The sequence below is a fragment of the Tachysurus vachellii genome, chromosome 1 (assembly GCF_030014155.1).
Source record: "Tachysurus vachellii isolate PV-2020 chromosome 1, HZAU_Pvac_v1, whole genome shotgun sequence".
NCBI lineage: Eukaryota > Metazoa > Chordata > Actinopteri > Siluriformes > Bagridae > Tachysurus > Tachysurus vachellii.
This window is the reverse complement of record NC_083460.1, coordinates 21,990,466-22,010,703: the sequence shown is the minus strand read 5'-3', so window position 1 is coordinate 22,010,703 and position 20,238 is coordinate 21,990,466. Positions and strand designations below refer to the sequence as shown.

Sequence of the window (20,238 nt, the reverse complement as noted above, 5' to 3'; positions counted from 1 at the left end):
GACAGACAGACATGTCTCAGGTCTCACATTGATGTACATGATTTACATTTCTACTTTACACTGTACACCTTTTCTATCACAAATCTCACATCTGCGTCTGCTGCTGTGGTGCTACAGATATAAAGACTATAAACGCCTCGAGAAAAGCAGAGCGAGTGAAATAAACAGTGTGTGAATGACAGCTTTCTGTAGTATTTATTACATAAAGCATGCTTCAAAGCACTGGCATACAGCGAGCCCTCTGTTCCTGTCATGAAGCCTATAAACATCTCTTCTCTTCTCTGCCTTTTAAAAGCATCACTTCCGTAGCAGTAAACTGCAGAGCTGCCATCTCCAGCTCTGCTCCGGTCTCTGTGAACTGCTTCGATTGATGATGTGAGAGCAAGTCGATATTGTTAGAATACTGTTGTGTGTTCAGAGTGAGAAAAAACACTGCTGTATTGTTCTGGGACAAAGAGAAACACAAAGTAATCATAATAATGTGTGTGTGTCACCTGCAGGTTGTCTCTGAGGATACTGTGTGTGTGTGTGTGTGTGTGTGTCTCACCTGCAGGTTGTCTCTGAGGATACAGTGTGTGTGTGTGTGTGTGTGTGTGTGTGTGTGTGTGTGTCTCACCTTCAGGTTGTCTCTGAGGATACAGAGTGCGCGCGTGTGTGTGTCTCACCTGCAGGTTGTCTCTGAGGATAGTGTGTGTGTGTCTCACCTGCAGGTTCTCTCTGAGGATACAGAGTGCGTGTGTGTGTGTGTGTGTGTGTCTCACCTTCAGGTTGTCTCTGAGGATACAGAGTGCGCGCGTGTGTGTATCTCACCTGCAGGTTGTCTCTGAGGATGCAGTGTGTGGATGTCCATGGGGAAGTGCAGTTTGTTGCGGATGATCTCCTGGTTCTTGCCGGTGAATTTGTTGGCGCTGTTGATGCTCTTTGTGTGCCAGTCGGTCCAGTACAGACTGTCCTCAAACACAGTGATGGCAAATGGGTGCGGGAGACCTGACACAGATAGACAGACAAACAGACAGACAGACAGACAAAGGATGTGAAGGATGAGTAAAACAAAGACAGACAAGCATGTGGAATGAGAAAAGTAGATTTGATTAAAAAAAACAAAGAAGAAGAAGAGGAAGTGAAGGGGTATGTGTGTGTGTGTGTGTGTGTGTGTGTGTGTGTGTGTGTGTGTGTACGTGATCAGTAATAAAAAGAGGGGAAAAGCATGGGAGCTCCTTATAATATAAATGCCATTGACTGACCTTCTTTGTACTGCTGAGGGAATTATATTCACACACAACACAAAATCATTAACATTCCACACACTGTCCTTGTTTTTCCTTGATGAGCATCTCAAATCTCTCTAAGCAATACATCCTCACACCCTCACCTGCATCCTCACACCCTCCACCTGCATCCTCACACACCCCACCTGCATCCTCACAACACTCCACCTGAATATCCTCCACCTGCATCCTCACACACTCCACCTGAATATCCTTCACCTGCATCCTCACACCCTCACCTGCATCCTCACATACTTCGCCTGCATCCTCACACACCCCACCTGCATCCTCACAACACTCCACCTGAATATCCTCCACCTGCATCCTCACACACTCCACCTGAATATCCTTCACCTGCATCCTCACACCCTCACCTGCATCCTCACATACTTCCCCTGCATCCTCACACACTCCACCTGCATCCTCTCACCCTCCATCTGAATATCCTTCACCTGCATCCTCACACCCTCACCTGCATCCTCACATACTTCGCCTGCATCCTCACAACCTCCATCTGAATATCTTTCACCTGCATCCTCACACCCTCCACCTGCATCCTCACATTCTCCATCTGAATATCCTCTACCTGCATCCTCACATCCTCCACCTGAATCCTCACATCCTCCATCTGAAGATCCTTCACCTGCATCCTCCTCACACCCTCCACCTGCATCCTCACACCCTCCACCTGAATATCCTCTACCTGCATACTCACATCCTCCATCTGAATATGTTCTACCTGCATCCTCACATCCTCACACCCTGCATCTTCACACCATGCACCTGCATCCTCACATCCTCTAAATGCATCCTCACCCCCTCCACCTAAATCCTCACACCCTCAACCTGCAACCTCACTGTACTGTAATAATATGATTGTATTGCTCATTTTTCCACACAGAATTGAACATTCATGCACATCATTCACTTTACAATCCTAAATGGCTGCCCTGAAGTTCACACCACAGTAGCCTTGCCTCTTCTGACACTTACAGGGAGTTCATTCGTGAATTTGTGGCAAAAGTTGTTGCTTAGCAACTGATAAAAAGGGACAGCAGCTATACACGAGGCTAACACTTTTTCAGGCTAGCATGCCTTCTCTGTGAACAACCAGGACTTATCAAGCCTGATAAAAGAAAATTTTAAATCACAGATGCATCAACACAAACATCTACATTTAAAACTCATACAACTCTCATGAACAAGCCTGAGAACGTGGAGAACACAAACTAGAGACACTGCTGAGAGCGAGGAGAGTCCGTCATCTTCTGACACACCATCTGCGCGTTAATAGCAAACTAGTTTGCTGAACTGTTTAGCGTGAACACACCACGCACTACAGGAAGTGTGTCATTATTTTAATTTAATAAAAGCACAAATAAAGTCATAAACGAGTTCAGCAGATGCCTCAAACATGAGGGTTTAATTTACATAGTGGAACATTTTGTCAGAACTTTGATTTCAGTGATAACTGTCAGAATGTGCAAAAAGATTAAAGTAAGCGTGAAAACACCTTTTATTTCTTCTCTCTCTGTCTCTCTCTCCCTCCCAGTCTCTTTCTCGCTCTCTCCCTGTCTTTCTCGCTCTCTCCCTGTCTCTCTCTCTCTCCCTGTCTCTCTCTCTCGCTCCCCTGTCTCTCTCTCTCGCTCCCCTGTCTCTCTCTCTCTCTCCCCTGTCTCTCTCTCTCTCTCCCCTGTCTCTCTCTCTCTCCCCTGTCTCTCTCTCTGTTCCCTGTCTCTCTCTCTCTCTCCCCTGTCTCTCTCTCTCTCTCCCCTGTCTCTCTCTCTGTTCCCTGTCTCTCTCTCCGTTCCCTGTCTCTCTCTCTCTCTCTCTCCCCTGTCTCTTTCTCCGCCCGTCTCTCTCTCTCCCCGTCTCTCTCTCTCTCTCTCTCCGTCTTTCTTTCTCTCTCCCCGTCTCTCCCTCCCTCCCTCCTCTATCCAGGTGGGCATGTAGTCCCTTATTCTTAGGTTCTTATCTGTCAGGAATGTGACGCATGGGTGGACCTGAACTCTCCCTCTCCTCTTTTCTTAGAGCCTCCTCACAGTTCTGCGGGTGTGCACTCGTTTCTTATCCTGCCATTTCTCAGTCCTTACATTTTTCATTTTTTCTCTTGTTGGTAAAACTCATCACTTATGTTCCCCATGCGTGCTTATTTTTTGTTCCTTCAACAGCTGTAACTGCAGCTGCAGGGCAAAAAATATGTTTCACTCAGTTGTGTTATACCTGCCCATACACTCTCTCACACACAGACACACACACACACACACCTCATTCACAACAGCTGAAACCCCACCCATTTTACAACATTAGCTCTACCCCTCTGCATGCAGATTCCTGTTGATTTGCATTAATATGTATAATAGTAATTATACTTAATTGATCGTATTTTAGAATCCTTTATCCTTACTTCGTAATTTTTTTTTTTGGAAGATAATTAAGATATTTAAGATAATATACAAAATTCTATATTACTTTCCCTCCCATTCATTTATTAAACATAATGTTTAACATGTTCTAGGGCTATGGATTCGGGTTAGAGATTAAATATGGACTTATGCAAAACTTCAGAAAACTCGTGTGATACTTCTAGTGATCAGAGCTGAAATAAAGACGAGTGAGGCCATGTGGTGGATACCGACCCGATATCGCAAAATCATGTGGTTTAAAGACCCCGTACTTTTCCACTAACAAAGCATGAGTTACATCTGTGTTATATGGAATGTGTCTAAACTTCCCTGTGGCTTTCCTGAATAAATACACACACACACACACACACACACACACACACACAAATGCCACAAACATGGAGTAAAGTACAGTAGGAAAATCTCGAGCTGACGCAGATTTAATTTCCTCTTTTTTATTTACTATTTTTGCAACAGCCAACATTATTAAGTGGATTTTTGTGTTAGGCTGAAGACCAGAGTCTGCAGAGCTGTGTGTGTGTCTTTTCTTTCTCGTTCCAATTTGATTACAGCAAAAGGTCACACGGGGCGCAAAGCAAAAACAAAGAGAGTCAGTGTACGACTCTGTGGTTTCATTTATTTCGGTCTAGCTACTAATTCCACTTCCTGTCATGATAAAATCTTCTGTCTTGTTCCATATTTTTGTTACTCTGAACCATCCTGCTCCTGAAATAACTTAAACATTCAGCAGGAACGTTCGTGGCCTTGCTGAGTGACGTCGGTGACGTTCCTGTTCACAGCGTAAAGTGAATCACAGATCAGACAATATTACATCTGTAGTCTACATTCATGCTATAACAAATGATTCAAAAATGGCCACAAATCATTTATGTTGGTCTTAATCCATGCGGTTATGCAGTGACGTAAAGCCGTGGGCGACTCGACTAGCTTAGAGCAGGACTGCAAACTCCTCCTGCTCTCCATGGCTAAAGATCTGACTGGCTGCAACCCTGATGCTCGTCACGATTATCTCTTTTATAAGTCCGTTTGTTTAATAGACTTTTTTTTTCATTTAAATAAAAATGATTGATACATCAGTTGTTTTAATATTCCCTTGTTTTTGTTTTTTTTTAAGCTCTGCCCCCTGGATTTCAGATGTATAAATTGAGTGACAGGACACGTCATCCAAACACAAGCGAGAGTTCTGGACACAAAGTCCGTTTTGTTACACACACCTTGGCTGATGACGGCTTTGCGGTTTTTCCCGTCCAGATCGGCTCTCTCGATCACGTGATGCTTGGCGTCCACCCAGTACATGCGATGACCGGCATAATCGATGGTGAGTCCGTTGGGCCAGAACAGGTTGGTGTCGGCGATGATCTTGCGTCCCGAGCCGTCCATGTTAGCGTACTCAATCCTCGGCGTGTTTCCCCAGTCCGTCCAGTAGATCTTCCTGAGAAAATTAAGAACTGGGGAATTAGCAGGGCACTGACACTACGTGGGTCACTACGATGGAGAAAGGACGATGTTTAACAATAACTGAAGTCAGAAGTCACTCCTTGGTCGTGTATTTAACATACACCAGTAAATGACAGATCTCAGTGTGTGATGTCAAGTGTTTTACCCTTCGATGGGGTGCAGAGCAATAGCCCGGGGTTTCTCCATACTCTCCCAAATCAACACTTTGCGGTGTGAACCGTCCAGGTTGGCCACCTCGATGCGTGACGTGCCTGAGTCGGTCCAGTAGAGCTTATCATGGATCCAGTCTATTGCCAGACCTCCTGTACGGAGTGATCAAGTCAGCAAAGCTTGACATGATTTATATCCATTATATAATGATATGATATATAATATACAACACAGCACATTTACAGTACTCTTGATTTACTATAAAGTGTCTTATTTAGCTCAAGCATCGCCTGATGCACAAAGGAGTATTTAAATTTCATTTTTTTGAATCTTGGGATTCTGTACTAGGGCTGCACGATTTAGGGAAAATGTCATATTGCGATTATTGAGGTCAATATTGCGATTGCGATATAATAAACAAATGGTATCATGAGTCAACTTGCTTGGTTCTCAAGGAAAATGCACACACAGATTACTGATAATGCTGAAATTTGTATTTCTCAACTCAAACTTGCAACAACAAACAAATGCCAAACGTTTTCAAATTAAAATATTTTTACAAAATAACATCTTTGCATTACTGCAAACAAACTTGTTATTTTCTCAATAGTACAGCTAAATATAATAAATAGAACAAAGTCATTTCTATGTTCATGAAGATAAGATATTTTGAACATGCTGTCCAAACAGGGATATTTTACCTGGATGTAACATTTTTGTATAAACTTTCAAAAAGGAATTTGGATATAAATGTGTGGTTCAAACCACTAAAACTGTTGTTGGTCATTTACAAAAACAAAAACAAAGCAACAAACTGGTATTTCCAAATCCTCTTTCTAAAAAGCTCTACTTATCACTTGAGAGGTTCTTTGCCAAAAAAAAAAACAAGCATATGGCATAAAGCTCAGGGATTGCAACTTGAGAGAAATAGTTCCGCGAGGGCAGCTGGTACCTCTTGTCCAGTGTGCGGATCATTTTCTGAAATCCGCCCTTGCTAACGGTGTATATGGGCAACATGTCTCCTGCCAAGCAGTGTGTTATAGAGTAGGTGATTTCTCTACATCTCTGTGAAGACCTTTCATATGGCGCAACACTCTCAAACACATCTGTAATTGTGGTTTGTTTTTTTGTCTTACAGATTGTTCTTTTTGTTCAGTTGTTCCTTTACTAATCTGTGCTTTTATCTTCATGCATTCATCATACTTTTCTCTGTGCTGTTTCAGGTGCTGATATGTTTTTCGTGTTGCCACGTGATGTAGCAACTTTATTTTTACAAATTCTGCACAGTACCTCTCTATGCTCAGTGTCAGATATCGCCATATAACTGAGGTAGCATTTTTTCTGGCCACCAGTTCAGTTGTGTTAATTTCGTCACCTATTTTTAATTTAGTCTTAGTCTTAGTCTTGTGCCAAATGTCCTTGTTAGTTTTAGTCATATTTAGTCATCTTTTTTTGTTAGTCAAGTTTTAGTCGACTAAAAGTCCCGTCATTTTAGTCTAGTCTTAGTCAAAAGAAAACTCAAGGTATCTTAGTCTAGTTTTAGTCAAAAAATTGTAGCTTGACCACATTTGGAATCTATTGTAAGAATAAATACAACGAGGCCTCATTAAATGCAATAATATCAGGAACACAAGTGTTATAGTGGAAATAAATAACAATGAAAAGCCTAAGATCAAACCTGTAGGTGTATATATACACAGTATATAAATTACCGACTTAATGCAAGTTATACATGGTATTGCACACACCATTATTGATGATATTTGGAGCAATATTGCATGTAATTGTTAAACTTGATTCCCTTACATATACATTTGCTTTTAAGCCTAATTATTCATTTTGATTATGATGTGATTGTGACAGAGGCGTGGTAAGAGGTTTCAGGTTGGGGGTGCTGAGTTTTTTCTGTCACCACTTTTGAATAAGAAACAATATCAAGGCTATAAAACTTGTGAAAACTCCGCAAATCACAAAAGTATCAGTGAGAAGTTGAGAACACACGTTTAAACAGTGCATACAATCGAACTTGACTGCACATCACATTTTTTACTTTATTAATACTGCTTTTAATCGTAGTGCAAAGACCGGTCATCGGGACATAAGCTGTCATGTACAATAAAAGAGCCTGTGCAGCGACAGGAAATATAATTTAACACAAAAAGCTGCCTAGACCAGGGGTGGACTTGCGCTCAGGAGTTTTTATTTATTTATTTATTTTTTTGAGCGGCGTGTGGACGAATTCTTTCTACGCACACACTATTTTATTTCTTGATAACAGACCGCTGCGAACTATAACACACCGTTGCCATGAAAAAAAGAGCCATGGACACACAGGATTCTAACCGTAGAGACGGAGCGCATTATTTTCTTTAGCGGAAACAATAAAATTGTTTTTAAATCAATAAACTCATTTTTAAATCATCATTTTGTGTCAAATCATTGCTTTATTTGGTAGGTAGCAATATAATAAGCGGGATCCGCTTCGCGGACCTGTAACTTGAGCAACAGCGCGAAGCCGCAAACACGTTCTGAATATTTTAAAGGCGTAACAGCTGATGAAAAATCAGAGACAATTGTAGCCGAAAATGAAGAGAGATTTTATCTTAGTTTTTATTTTATACAAAACATTTTCATCTTGTCTTTTTTCGTCAACAATAATGCATGTTAATTTAGTCTTAGTCAGCGTTTTTGGACAGTGGTGCAGTCTTGTCATCGTTTCGCCTTAGTCATGAAATTAACACTACAGTTCAGTGTCCGTCTGCTCGGCATCCATCTTCACCCGTTCTGCGCTGCACACCGGAAAAAGCCACGACATGACCATATGCGCCACACGTGCCACTGCCTAAACTGAAACTCACTGGTCTTTTTTTATTAGTGGATAGCGGTGTAGTGTATGAAATAGGCAAACAGCTTTCAGAGAGAATGGGTTGTCATGTCAACACATGCATTTATTTATTATTCATTTATTTCATAAAATCGCAGCATTTTGCGTCATATAATCGCACAGGCTTGATATTGCGATTGCGATATAATTAATCGTGCAGCACTATTCTGTACCTACGATTTGATGGTAATAGTTCAAACTCATTATGCAGAACATGATTGGGATCAGAAATTATATTATTAGCCAGTCTTAACATATTATTATAATAAGTTGAGTCATATAGCTTCTCTAGAGGCATGCCAACAATCCTTGAGCAGATTTTTAATTGATTAAACAACTGTGTGTTTAGCTTAACAGACAGGCTTTTATACCAAATAGAGTTGCAATATTGCAGTAAACTCATTATTACAGACGTAAAGAACAAAAGAAGAATCTTTTTGCTTACACCGAAAGATCTAAGATGACTAAGAAAATAGATTCTCTGCTTTGTTCTTTTGCAGAGAGCATCAATGTAAGGAAATAAACAATTCCATCGCTTTGTATGTGACGTACCTGGACTCTCCAGCCCGGTGGACACCACCTCCTCCACATTGCTGCCATTCAGGTTGGCTTTCATGATGCGGTCGAGCGTGACGTCGGACCAGAAGACCAGCTCCTTGCTGTGGTGGAAGTCGAGTGCAATGGCGTTCTCCAGATTATTCAGTAGCAGTGTGTACTCTGAGCGGTGAGGCAGAACCTGTCGGATATCGATCCGATTCGCAAACAACAACACCGGCTCTGGACCTGAAAAATCAAACCGATTGTGATTGGTACATGGACAGACCGACAGGCCACTTTATTAGGAACACCTATATCTGCACTGGGAAGAATAGCAAATCTGACTGACAGCAACTCTACAGTGAAAAATCCAACACTCTTTACAACTGCAGTCAGCAGAAAAGTGTGAATGGGCAGGAAAACAAGGAAGAAACAAATAAAGAAAAGAAAGTCATATTTAGGTTTTCATCTACTAGCACCACCCACATTGTGGGTGTGAATGTGTCTGATTGGTCCATATATGACAAACAGATGGATCAGTCCAGTAAAAATAAATCAAATGTGTTGTAGAATTGTGGTGTAACTCACCCAGAGCTTTGCAGCTACGTTTGTCAGGTCTGAGTTCGTAACCCTGAACGCACCAGCACTGGAAGCCCCCCTCTGTATTGGTACAGCCCTGACTGCAGTAACCGTCCTCAGCACACTCATCCACATCTGGAAGAGACCAAATGATGAGAAACAGGGGGGTGTGTGTGAGACAGGGGGTTAAAAGATCTTGACAGAATGCATAAGGATGATTACAGAGAGAAATGAGTATGTAAAGGGTGAGACACAGCAAAAGAAAGAAAATATTGGAGAAAGACAGACAAAGGGACAATAGAGGAGAGGAAAGAAAAATGGAAAGAGAGCTAAAGAAAGTTTAAGGAAATATTTAAAAAAATTGAGAAAGAAAAGAGAAAACGAAAATGTAGGGAGTGTTTTAATGTAATGTGTGCACTAGGACAGTATATTCACACACATACACACACACACCGTTTCACAAGTCTCTGATAAGCACTAATGATCAGATTTTGTCACCATCACGTGGACAGGGGTGTGTGTGTATGTGAGTGTATACAAAGATGTGTAGTGTGTGTGTATACAGAGATGTGTAGTGGGTGTGAGTATATACAGAGATGTGTAGTGGGTGTGTATATACACAGAGATGTGTAGTGGGTGTATGTGTGTAGTATGTCAAGTATGTACACAGATGTGTGTGTGTCTAGTGTGTACACAGAGATTTGTGTGTGTATCTAGTGTGTGAACACAGCGGTGTGTAGGATGTAATTTGTGTGTATTATGTACACAGTCGTGTGTAGTGTGTGAAAAGTGTGTGTAGTATGTGTGTGTACAGAGACATGTGTAGTGTGTACATTGAGGTGAGGTTTGTGTATGTGTGTGTAGTGTGTGTACACAGAGTTGTGTATTGTGTGTAGGATGTAATGTGCGTGTAATATATACACAGACGTGTGTGTGTATAAAGTGTGTACACAGAGATTTCCCTCCCTCTCTCCCTCCCTCACCTTGGCAGGTCTTGCCATCTTCTTTCAGTCTGTATCCGGTGTGGCAGCTACACTGAACCAGGCCTCGAGACATCTGACACTTCTGAGAGCAGCCGCCGTTACCGATGTTACAGTTCCCCTCAGTCGACCGGGGCCCTACACACACACACACACACAAAGACGCACACACAAAGACACACAATGTTTGTGATAACTTACTCCAACATACACAGTGGTATGAGTGTTTTATTGTTTTTGTAAGGATGACTTTGTGTGTGGGTGTGTCTGTGTGTGGGGGTGTGTGTGTCTGTGTGTGACAGTGTGTGGGAGCGCTCATACGGCATTCCTGGTGCGGATGTTCATCTGTTCCGTCTCCACAGTCGTTGAGGTCATTGCACACTTTGCGCTGGCCGATGCAGCGACCGTTTCCACACTGGAACTGATCAGATGCACAGGACGGAGCCGAACCTCCTGATCAGGAAAGAGGAGCAAAATCAACAGAATAAATAAAGGCAGTTAAATAAAGAGGAAGAGAAGGAAAGAATAAACAAAAAGTTAGTGGACAAAGAAAGAAAAGGAACTGAGTGAACAGAAGTTTCATTTGCTGTAGAGTGTGTGTATGTGTGTGTGTGTGTATACCATTTTTGTCACAGCCCTCTTCATCACTGCCATCAGTGCAGTCATCCTCACCATCACATCTCCATGACAACCTTACACAGCGACCAGATGCACAGCGGAACTGTTCAGCCATACATACAGGTACAGCTAGAGGAGAGTACACACACACACACACACCGCTATGTTATGATTAAACTGTTAACACACAAGTGAGCACATCTGAGATCCCCGACAAACACCCACAGACACACTCATCAACAGACATACCCACATACACACTCAGACACAGCCACAGCCACAGACACAGCCACAGCCACAGACACAGCCACAGACACAGCCACAGACACAGCCACAGACACAGCCACAGACACAGCCACAGCCACAGACACAGCCACAGACACAGCCACAGACACAGACACAGCCACAGACACAGCCACAGACTTACTGCAGTTGTTCTCATCTGATTGGTCGTCACAGTCAAACTCTCCATCACATCTCCATCCAGCGTTAATGCACATTCCACTGTTACACATGAACTCGGCTGAACGACACGGCTGGTGAGAAGCTGAGAGGACACACACACGCACACACACACAATCCTCATCAGAGAATCAAAAACCTTTCAAACAGCAAAAATTGGGTTGATCAGCAAAACCTGGTTTGTGTGTGTGTGTGTGTGTGTGAGAGAGAGAGTGACAGAGAGAATTCAATCAAATCTATAGTAGAATGTGGATTGTTATCCTCCTCTCTCGCTTTCTGATGAGTGTGACTTGATAGACTTGGGCTGTCTATCACTTACTACACAGACACACACACTCTCACACACAGACACACACACACCCTTAACAAATCTCTCTGTGTGAGAATTCCTTTTATCCATGTTGTTTCAAGAACGCTGCAAAAATACTGAACATCTTAAGAACAGTGTGGCCGTGTGGACAGCTACAGGACCGATGTGGACGCTATGTCTGTCCTTCCTGACATCACATACCAGGGCTTCCTAAAATAAGGGCAGTCAGTCCACATGATTTACTAAAGCAATTCCCTCGTCTCATTATTGTTAGAATAGAAAGAATCTGTGTGCTAATACTCTGAAATGTAAGTGACAGGCCATGTTTAGATTAATACCTGCTATTTTAGTCTTTTCACTATACCCAGTGTAGCTCGGTATTAAAATCTGTCCGGTGTAGCTCTGTTCTGAATTTTCTAGATGAGGAAATCTTTCTAAATGTAAGAGCACAACAACAGAAAGGTTTTTAACAGGGGCTGAGCTCATCAATGTGTGACACGGAAACCTGTCGAACAGCTGGATGCTTGTGTAGTAATGAGAGCACTAGTGGAAAAGTGTCTGGTGTGAAAGATGTGGTGGAGGAACGGGGCAGAGGGACGGGGCAGAGGGACTGGTTGTCCTTACAGCAGTCAGACTCATCAGACCAGTCTCCACAGTCGTCGTCTCCGTCGCAATGGTAAATGTCCAGAATGCAGCGACCGTAGGCACACTGGAACTCTTCCACACTGCATGTAGCGGCCATGACGTCTGCAGCTACACACACACACACACAAGCATCTTCTGTGATATGCATGTGTGACAGCTGGTTAAAGAGCATCCTGTTAACACATACAAATACCTGCCATTGCTAACACACACACACACAGCTGCCATGCTGTCTATAAACTGGAATGAGGTGCGACACAGCAGCTCTGATTACAAATTTTATCACACGCACACACACACTTACGGCAGTTCTCCTCGTCTGTTCCGTCTTTACAGTCCGTGTCCCCATCACAGTACCAGTGCTCAGCTATACAGCTTCCATCAGAGCAGCGGAATTCCTTATCGGAACACTTCCTCAAGTCTGTGCATGCAAACAAACACGCATTCAGGAAGTGAGATATAAGAATAATCAGAAAGCACAAACAATGAAAGTCGAACATTCCTGTAGACACAGTTAGAGGAGAGATCACGTGCATCATGATACGAAACTGATTTAAACAGTGGAGCTGAAAACTCACAACTCAAGCTGGTTTATGAGCCAGGCGTTGTTTACTAGACAAGCTGGTGTTGCCCTGTCGCAAACAAACCCAAACAAACCAATAATATCCAGGCATAGGCAGTTCCTTAGTTTACCTCCGCCTCATTTCATCTGACAACATGACAACGCAGGGGAGGTAGTGTCCAAAAGTTTCAATACGGGTTGCGGATGGATTTTACACAACGGATACGAAGCAAACAACGTGGTCGAGACTGTGAGACTGGCACGACGAGGAGGCATGACAAATTTGTTAAACCTCCTTTAAATAAAGCACAGCAAAGACTGTCCCAAAAACCAGAGAACAGGGAGAGGGAGAGAGAGAGAGAGAGAGAGAGAGAGAGGGAGAGGGAGAGAGAGGGAGAGAGAGAGAGAGAGGGAGAGAGAGGGAGAGGGAGAGAGTGGGGGAGAGTGCGAGGGGGAGAGTGCGAGGGGGAGAGTGCGAGGGTTAGCGCGCGAGAGGGAGTGGGGGAGAGAGAGAGAGTGTGAGAGAGAGAGAGAGAGAGAGAGAGAGAGAGAGAGAGAGAGAGAGAGAGAGAGAGAGAGACACAAACAGACATCGGCGTTCTGGACAGAATGTCAATTTTACGGAAAAGTTTTTTCAGTTAAAGTTAAACACACTTTAGATTGTTAAATTAATAATAAATTACAATGTTAGCTAACAATGAGAATGTGGTAATTATTTCATTAATTTACTTCATTAATTACTTACAAACACAAACAAACACACACTGGCCACAGTGTGAAACTCACCACACTGTTCATCACTGTTGTCTCCACAGTCGTTGTCTCCGTCACAGTGCCACAGGCTGCGGATGCAGTAACCATTCTGACAGTGAAACTCGTCCTCTTCACACTCTCGAGGAGCTACACACATATATACACACACACACACACACACACACAAGGAAATCACAGTTCTGTTATACTTTTATATGAATGCGTGAAGAACCTGGGTAATGTAATCAACATTCCTTAACCAGTATTTTGGTAATAACTCTGTTCTTCTCTCAGTGCTAGTAATGTTAGTTAGTTAGTTAGTTAACATTGTGTAACTAGTGTTGTTACTTTACCAGACCATGAGCTTTATTGTTTCAAAACACAACATGGTTCATCTGCAGTGTTCTTCAGGGGTAAACAGTGTACACATCAACACTAACACACACACACACACACACACACACACCCCTCAGCTCACCCCTACACACACATACACCCCAGCTCTCACCAACACACACACACTCACCCCAGCTCACACATACCCCAAACACACTCACACACACCCCAGCTCACACCAACATGCTCACACATACACCAACAAACACAAACACACACACCAGCTCACACCTACACACACATACACACACACCTACACCCCAGCTCACACCAACACACACACACACACACACACTTTTCCATATGTCAAAGATGTACTTTCTTCCTTTCTTCTTTAGGATTCTTTAATTCCTTCACTACCCCCTTCCCCTCCCTCCTCCTCACACTTACATCATTCCCAGTTCACCAAAACACAAAGAGAGGAGGAATTTTAATTCATGAAGACATGAAGGATGAATTATTCTTCCTTCATTTGTTTCCTACTGCGTGTTTATTTAAGAAGAAGAAGAAAAGAGAGGGGTAAATGGGGGTAAAACGAAACTCATCTGTTGTCCTTCTGCTCCAGGTCCCCCCCGCCCTCGGCTGGAGGTGATGTAAGACTTTAGCAGGGTGTGACCTTTGACCTTTGTCATGTTTGTAGAGAGCAAGTGTTAGGGGAGCAGAAGAGGAAGTGTGCGTAAAAGCTATTAGGGCTGGAGGAGCGTGTGTGCTCGTGTGTGTGGCACTACTTCTACTTACACAGCACTTAAAGTCAATAACAATTCCGTTGTACGTTTTTTTATTTTAAACCTTTAAAGTTGTTTAAGTGACGCTGTAAGGATGAGAGTGTGAGATCACATGACAAGTATGTAACAGTGTGCTTCGTGTGTTTGTGTGTCCCACACACACTGCTGCTGATCAGAGAGAGAGAGAGAGAGAGAAAGAAAGAGAGAGAGAGAGAGAGAGAGAGAGAGAGGGTGAGTGTGTGATAGAGAGAGAGGGTGAGAGAGAGAGAGAGAGAGAGAGAGAGAGAGAGAGTGAGTGAGAGGGAGAGAGAGAGAGTGAGTGAGAGACAAAAGAGAGAGACTGAGTGAGTAAGACAAAGAGAGAGAGTGAGTGAGAGAGAGAGCTTTAAATAATAAAGGCATTAGAATAAAAAATTCATAAATCTCTCGCGGACCGGCGGCTTTTACAGGAATGAAAGGGGTTGTGTTTGTGTTTGGGGGACGAGAGGGCAGTTAGGAGGGTAAAAGACACTCGAGTGTCTTCATGTCAAATTGAGGAAATATAGGTCAGATGTGAGCGTGTGCATTTTTTATCCCTTAGACATTTTCACTTAGAGGTTCTGGGAGCACGAGTGAGCTAGTGGCTTAAACACTGCACACACACGCATACGCACATGTACACAAACACACACACACATGTACACATTTTTACTCTTTCAGACTTGAAGTGTGTGTGTGCACCTTTTTTACTGCACTTCAGTTCAGTAACCCTTCCTTAAGTGTGTTACAGGAAAAATGATTGTGTCCTAACAGGAAAAAAACCCGCTTCTATACCTCACACTCGCTCGGCTCGTGCAGCCCGAGGCGCTCAGAGGAAGCGTGTAAACCAAGAGGTCAAAAGACAAACCCCAAATTTCCCTTAAGTCAGGTGTAATTTGCAAGAAAAACCTGATCTCTTGACCCTTGGTGTTTGTCACATGGTGAGCCGCAGGGTGACTAAACCCAGTCACAAGGATACATCACCGTTGTGCTGTGAGTCTGTTTAAAGAGAAGAAATGGTCTGCGTTTTCTCTCAGAGGCGTTAATGAATAAATACTCACGACAGTCCTGCTCATCCGAGTCGTCCTCGCAGTCATTGTCTCCGTCGCACACCCACGAGCGCCGGATACACTTCCCGTTATCACAGTGGAAATCCAGGGGAGAGCAAGTGGGCAGCACTGAGAGAGAGAGAGAGATCAGAAGGATGCACAAACCCTAAAACTCATTTAGAAACACAAACATGTTCATGACACACCACTGTTCTCTTCTCTAAAGACCGGTTACACGCTACTCAAACACGTCACCACTGACGTTTCAGTAAGGAGTCTCCAGTGTCAGGAAGCTGGAGCAGCCTGTAGGTTTATTGGAGGTTCTTACTAGAGACCGAGAGATTTGGAACTGTTATAACAGATCAGATGAGCTTTCATAACCCAAAATGTAACTATGCGATACGTTAAGACGGATAAATGTAATAGAGGGAAATCGAGCTGGTGTGAGGGGAATAAACTGCATACACGTGAGGTTAATGACACAGACTCACGGTGAAGCTGAAGCTCAAGCAGGAGATATGAACAGAATGGAGCACATCGGTGTAACAAGTCTACGTTCGCTACGTGTGTGAGGTTCTGCCAGCACTGACGCATCTCACTGACCGAATAGCTGGCAAGGCTTCACTGCGATCTTAGCTTTGTAAGTAAAACAGCATTGTGGCTTCTGATCAGGTCAGCGAACGGCTGTATAGAGAAACCTCATGTGCTCCAGACAGGCAGGCAAAGACACTCAGGTTCTGCAGAGCAGTGACGCAAGAACGTTGAAGAGAACAGTGACTCTCTGACACGGTGATTCGTTTAAAAACACCGTCCCAGAATGACTTCCTGTCCAGCCGCAGCAGATGCTAGACGTTACCGCGGTTACGTGCCACCTTCGGTTGCCATATTACAGACTGCCTGTAGTCAGTGAACACACACTACATTAGGTACACATTCCTGTGTGTGAGAGAGATACACGAGTGCTCGCAGTATCAGGGAGATATTTTTATCCATTTTCTTGTAATATTCCACTACAACGTCGACTTGTACACAAAACTTGGTGATTCTTTGAAACATATAAATACAGGTCAAAAAATAGGTGTCTTTAAAATGATTTATAACTCTCATAAAGAGAAAGTGTGTCTGAATGTGTGTGTGCAAAATGGAGAATGCACTCGCGCTGCGTGTGTCCGGACACGCGTGTCTGTCTAGGCATGCATGTGTTTATGTCTCTGCTGGGAAGGAAGCCTGGAGGATGGAGCACTATGGCTCATTTTTTATAGTCTACTTTTCTCTCTCTCTCTCTCTCTCTCTCTCTCTCTCTCTCACACACACACAGTCGGTTTTATACAGTGCATGAAGGAGGGCAAAGAGAGAGAGAGAAAGACTTTATTCATTTAGAATGATGAGAATTTCAGGTGGTGGGAAAACATCAGTCAGAGAGAGAGAGAGAGAGAGAGAGAGAGCGAGAGAACGAGAGAGACAGAGCGAGAGAACGAGAGAGAGAGAGCAAAAGAGAGAGACAGAGAATGAGAGAGATAGACAGAGAGAGAGCAAATTAGTTGCAGCTCTACACCCAGCTTTCACATGAAACACTCCCCACCCGGTGAACTAACTAACAAACTAACTCAATAAGTAACATGTAGTTAAAAGTTTGTGGATGTCCTGAACATCACATCACTCCCATGATGTGCGTTTCTGCTCCAAACTGTTGCCATGACGTTTGAAGCTCACAGCATCACCAGCGATGGAACACTACTATTATAATGATAATAATTATTAATGGTCCTTGCAAAGCAACATTATTACTATTGTGCCGGACAAAACTTCGGCACGTAACTTGTCCCGCAGCTTTTGTCCTAGACCCATGAATGAGGTGTCAAATTACTTTTATAAGCGACTCGAGTACCGGTACTTCCGGTACCGGGTCTCAAATTGGCCTTTTTTCCCCATAGACTCCCATTATAAACTTTGGAGTTTATAACTCGGCAAGCTTTTGAACTATCTACACCAAACTCGGCCAGCTCCTTTAGGGTGAGACTCTGAACAAACTTTAAATTGGTGTACCGACTGGCCTTCCTGTTGTGCCGCCCCCAAAATAGGTAAAATCAAAAAACTTTTTACAACATGGACATGTGACATATCAAAACACTCAGAACAATGAGGGGAACTCCCTCACGTGTATTCTGATGACGTCACGTGATGTCACGTGAAAATAAAAAATTAGCACAACATGGACATGTGACACATCAAAACACTCAGCACAATGAGGAAAACTTCCTCAAGAGTATTCGGATGACGTCACATGCTCGTCTCGACTAGCCTCCGGGATTTGCCACGTGCAAGCACCATTCACATTTTCTTCAGGAAATGTACGTTCTAGTTATTCTTATTATTATAACTTTGTGCCATGACGAGTGAACTCAACTCTCTAGTAAACGCACTGCATTCCATTCATATTGTCTGCACTGTGTGTGTGTAAAATGTGGGTCAGCGTGGCTCCATCCTGCTCAGTCTGCTGGTTTGCTCAGTGTCTCATCACTAATTCACTCCTCTGAATTCGCCTGTCTGTTTTCTTACGCTTGAAGTCATTAAGAAGCTGTTCATGTGTACACACATACCCACACCCACATACACACCCACACATCAACATAAACCCACACACAAAAACCCACCGACACACAAACACCCCCCCACACACAAACACACACCAACACAAACCCACCGACACAAAAAACCCCCCCACACACACAACCCTTACACACATACACCCCCACACACGTACTGCCTCCCCACACCCCTTACACTGACACCCCCACACACATACACCCCCACACACCTACTGCCCCCACACATACACCCCTTACACACATACTGCCCCCCCACACATACACTCCTTACACATACACCCACACACACATACTGCCCCCACACACCCCTTACACATACACCCCCCCACACACACTCCTTACACACATACTGCCCCCACACACACACACCCCTTACACACATACTGCCCCCACACACCCCTTAAACACATACTGACCCCAAAACACATACACCCCTTACACACATACTGCCCCCCACACCCCTTACACACATACTGACCCCCACACACATACACCCCTTACACACATACTGTACTGCCCCCACACCCCTTACACACATACTGCCACCACACATACACCCCCACATACTGCCCCCACACACATACACCCCCCCCACACACACACCCCTTACACACATACTGCCTCCCCACACACACCCCTTACACATATACTGCCCCCCCACACATACAACCCTTACACACATACTGCCCCCCCACACCCCTTAAGCACATACTGCCCCCCACACATACACCCCTTACACACATACTGCCCCCCACACACATACACCCCTTACACACATACTGCCCCCCCACACACCCCTTACACACATACTGCCCCCCCACACACACTCACCCCTTACACACATACTGCCCCCCCACACACCCCTTACACACATACTGCCCCCCCACACACACTCACCCCCAAACTCTGGTTAAACTCAGGGTCAATATCCGTGTGTCATTTTAGTGCTTGTTGCATTACAAGCCCATCACGGTCTCAGAGCGACGTGCGTCGCAACCTGACACCACGTGTGCGCTTAATCTTTGTTGACCGTTCGGCTGTTCATACCCCAAATTCGACTGCATTCTTCTTAGCTCTATTTTCTTTCCCCTGTTTTCCTGCTCTCGCTCTTTCTCTCTGATCGTGCAATTAGCCCACATTCAGCTGCAGGTTTTCATCAGCTCGCTTGCTTTCTCTCTCTCTCTCTCTCTCTCTCTCTCGCTCTCTCCATATCTCTTTCTCCCTTCATCAGATCCACCGCTCGAAACAAAAACATGCCTCTCTTCACACCTTGGCAGGCCTCCAGCACCCGCACACCTATTCTGAGGAGTGAGAGAGAAGGAGGGAGGCAGGGTAGACGAAGAGGAATGTGCTTTCCACACCTGTCAGGTCGTCATCGTCTTCTACTTTATACCCTATAGGAAAAATCCCTGTGCTGCATTGTGTCTCTCACTCCTCTATTTTTGTCTCTCAGCCCCCGTGCTGCTCATTCAGAGAATTTCCAAACATCTGCGCTTTTGATGAGATTTTGACTAAAATGTGCTTGTGGTATTGTTGGTCTCGGGCACAGTGCGTTAGTGTAGTTTAGATCTGCAGCACATCAAGCTGTCTTTACGTAACCCGATTATCAGTGGTCACTTTTCCCAGCTCGTTCCTCGCTCCACTGGCCGTGGCTAAATGACGTGATTGCATCCTGTATGTACTCGCAACTCGGAGCCACGATCCATTGTATGAAAAAATAAACTCACAGATAGGAAACAAAAACAGTTTTAAACCCTGGAGCTGTGAGTTTATAGTAGTCTTAGTACATCAAGGGAGCAAAAGTAAAAT

At 43.9% G+C, this 20,238-nt stretch overlaps 1 protein-coding gene across 2 annotated transcripts in view; it reads right to left on the bottom strand.

Moving 5' to 3' along the window:
* lrp4 (low density lipoprotein receptor-related protein 4) overlaps positions 1-20,238 on the bottom strand; it is a 68,274-nt gene that overhangs the window by 15,301 nt on the left and 32,735 nt on the right. For both annotated transcript variants that reach the window (XM_060877239.1, XM_060877244.1), the window contains exons 3-15: positions 15,833-15,949; positions 13,666-13,779; positions 12,622-12,738; positions 12,297-12,425; positions 11,328-11,447; positions 10,904-11,029; positions 10,604-10,735; positions 10,286-10,420; positions 9,312-9,437; positions 8,739-8,969; positions 5,298-5,454; positions 4,909-5,126; positions 811-987 (exon numbers count right to left, since the gene is read on the bottom strand). In XM_060877239.1, coding sequence (XP_060733222.1) covers positions 811-987; positions 4,909-5,126; positions 5,298-5,454; positions 8,739-8,969; positions 9,312-9,437; positions 10,286-10,420; positions 10,604-10,735; positions 10,904-11,029; positions 11,328-11,447; positions 12,297-12,425; positions 12,622-12,738; positions 13,666-13,779; positions 15,833-15,949 — 1,899 coding nt within the window. The remainder of the gene's footprint in view (positions 1-810; positions 988-4,908; positions 5,127-5,297; positions 5,455-8,738; positions 8,970-9,311; positions 9,438-10,285; positions 10,421-10,603; positions 10,736-10,903; positions 11,030-11,327; positions 11,448-12,296; positions 12,426-12,621; positions 12,739-13,665; positions 13,780-15,832; positions 15,950-20,238) is intronic.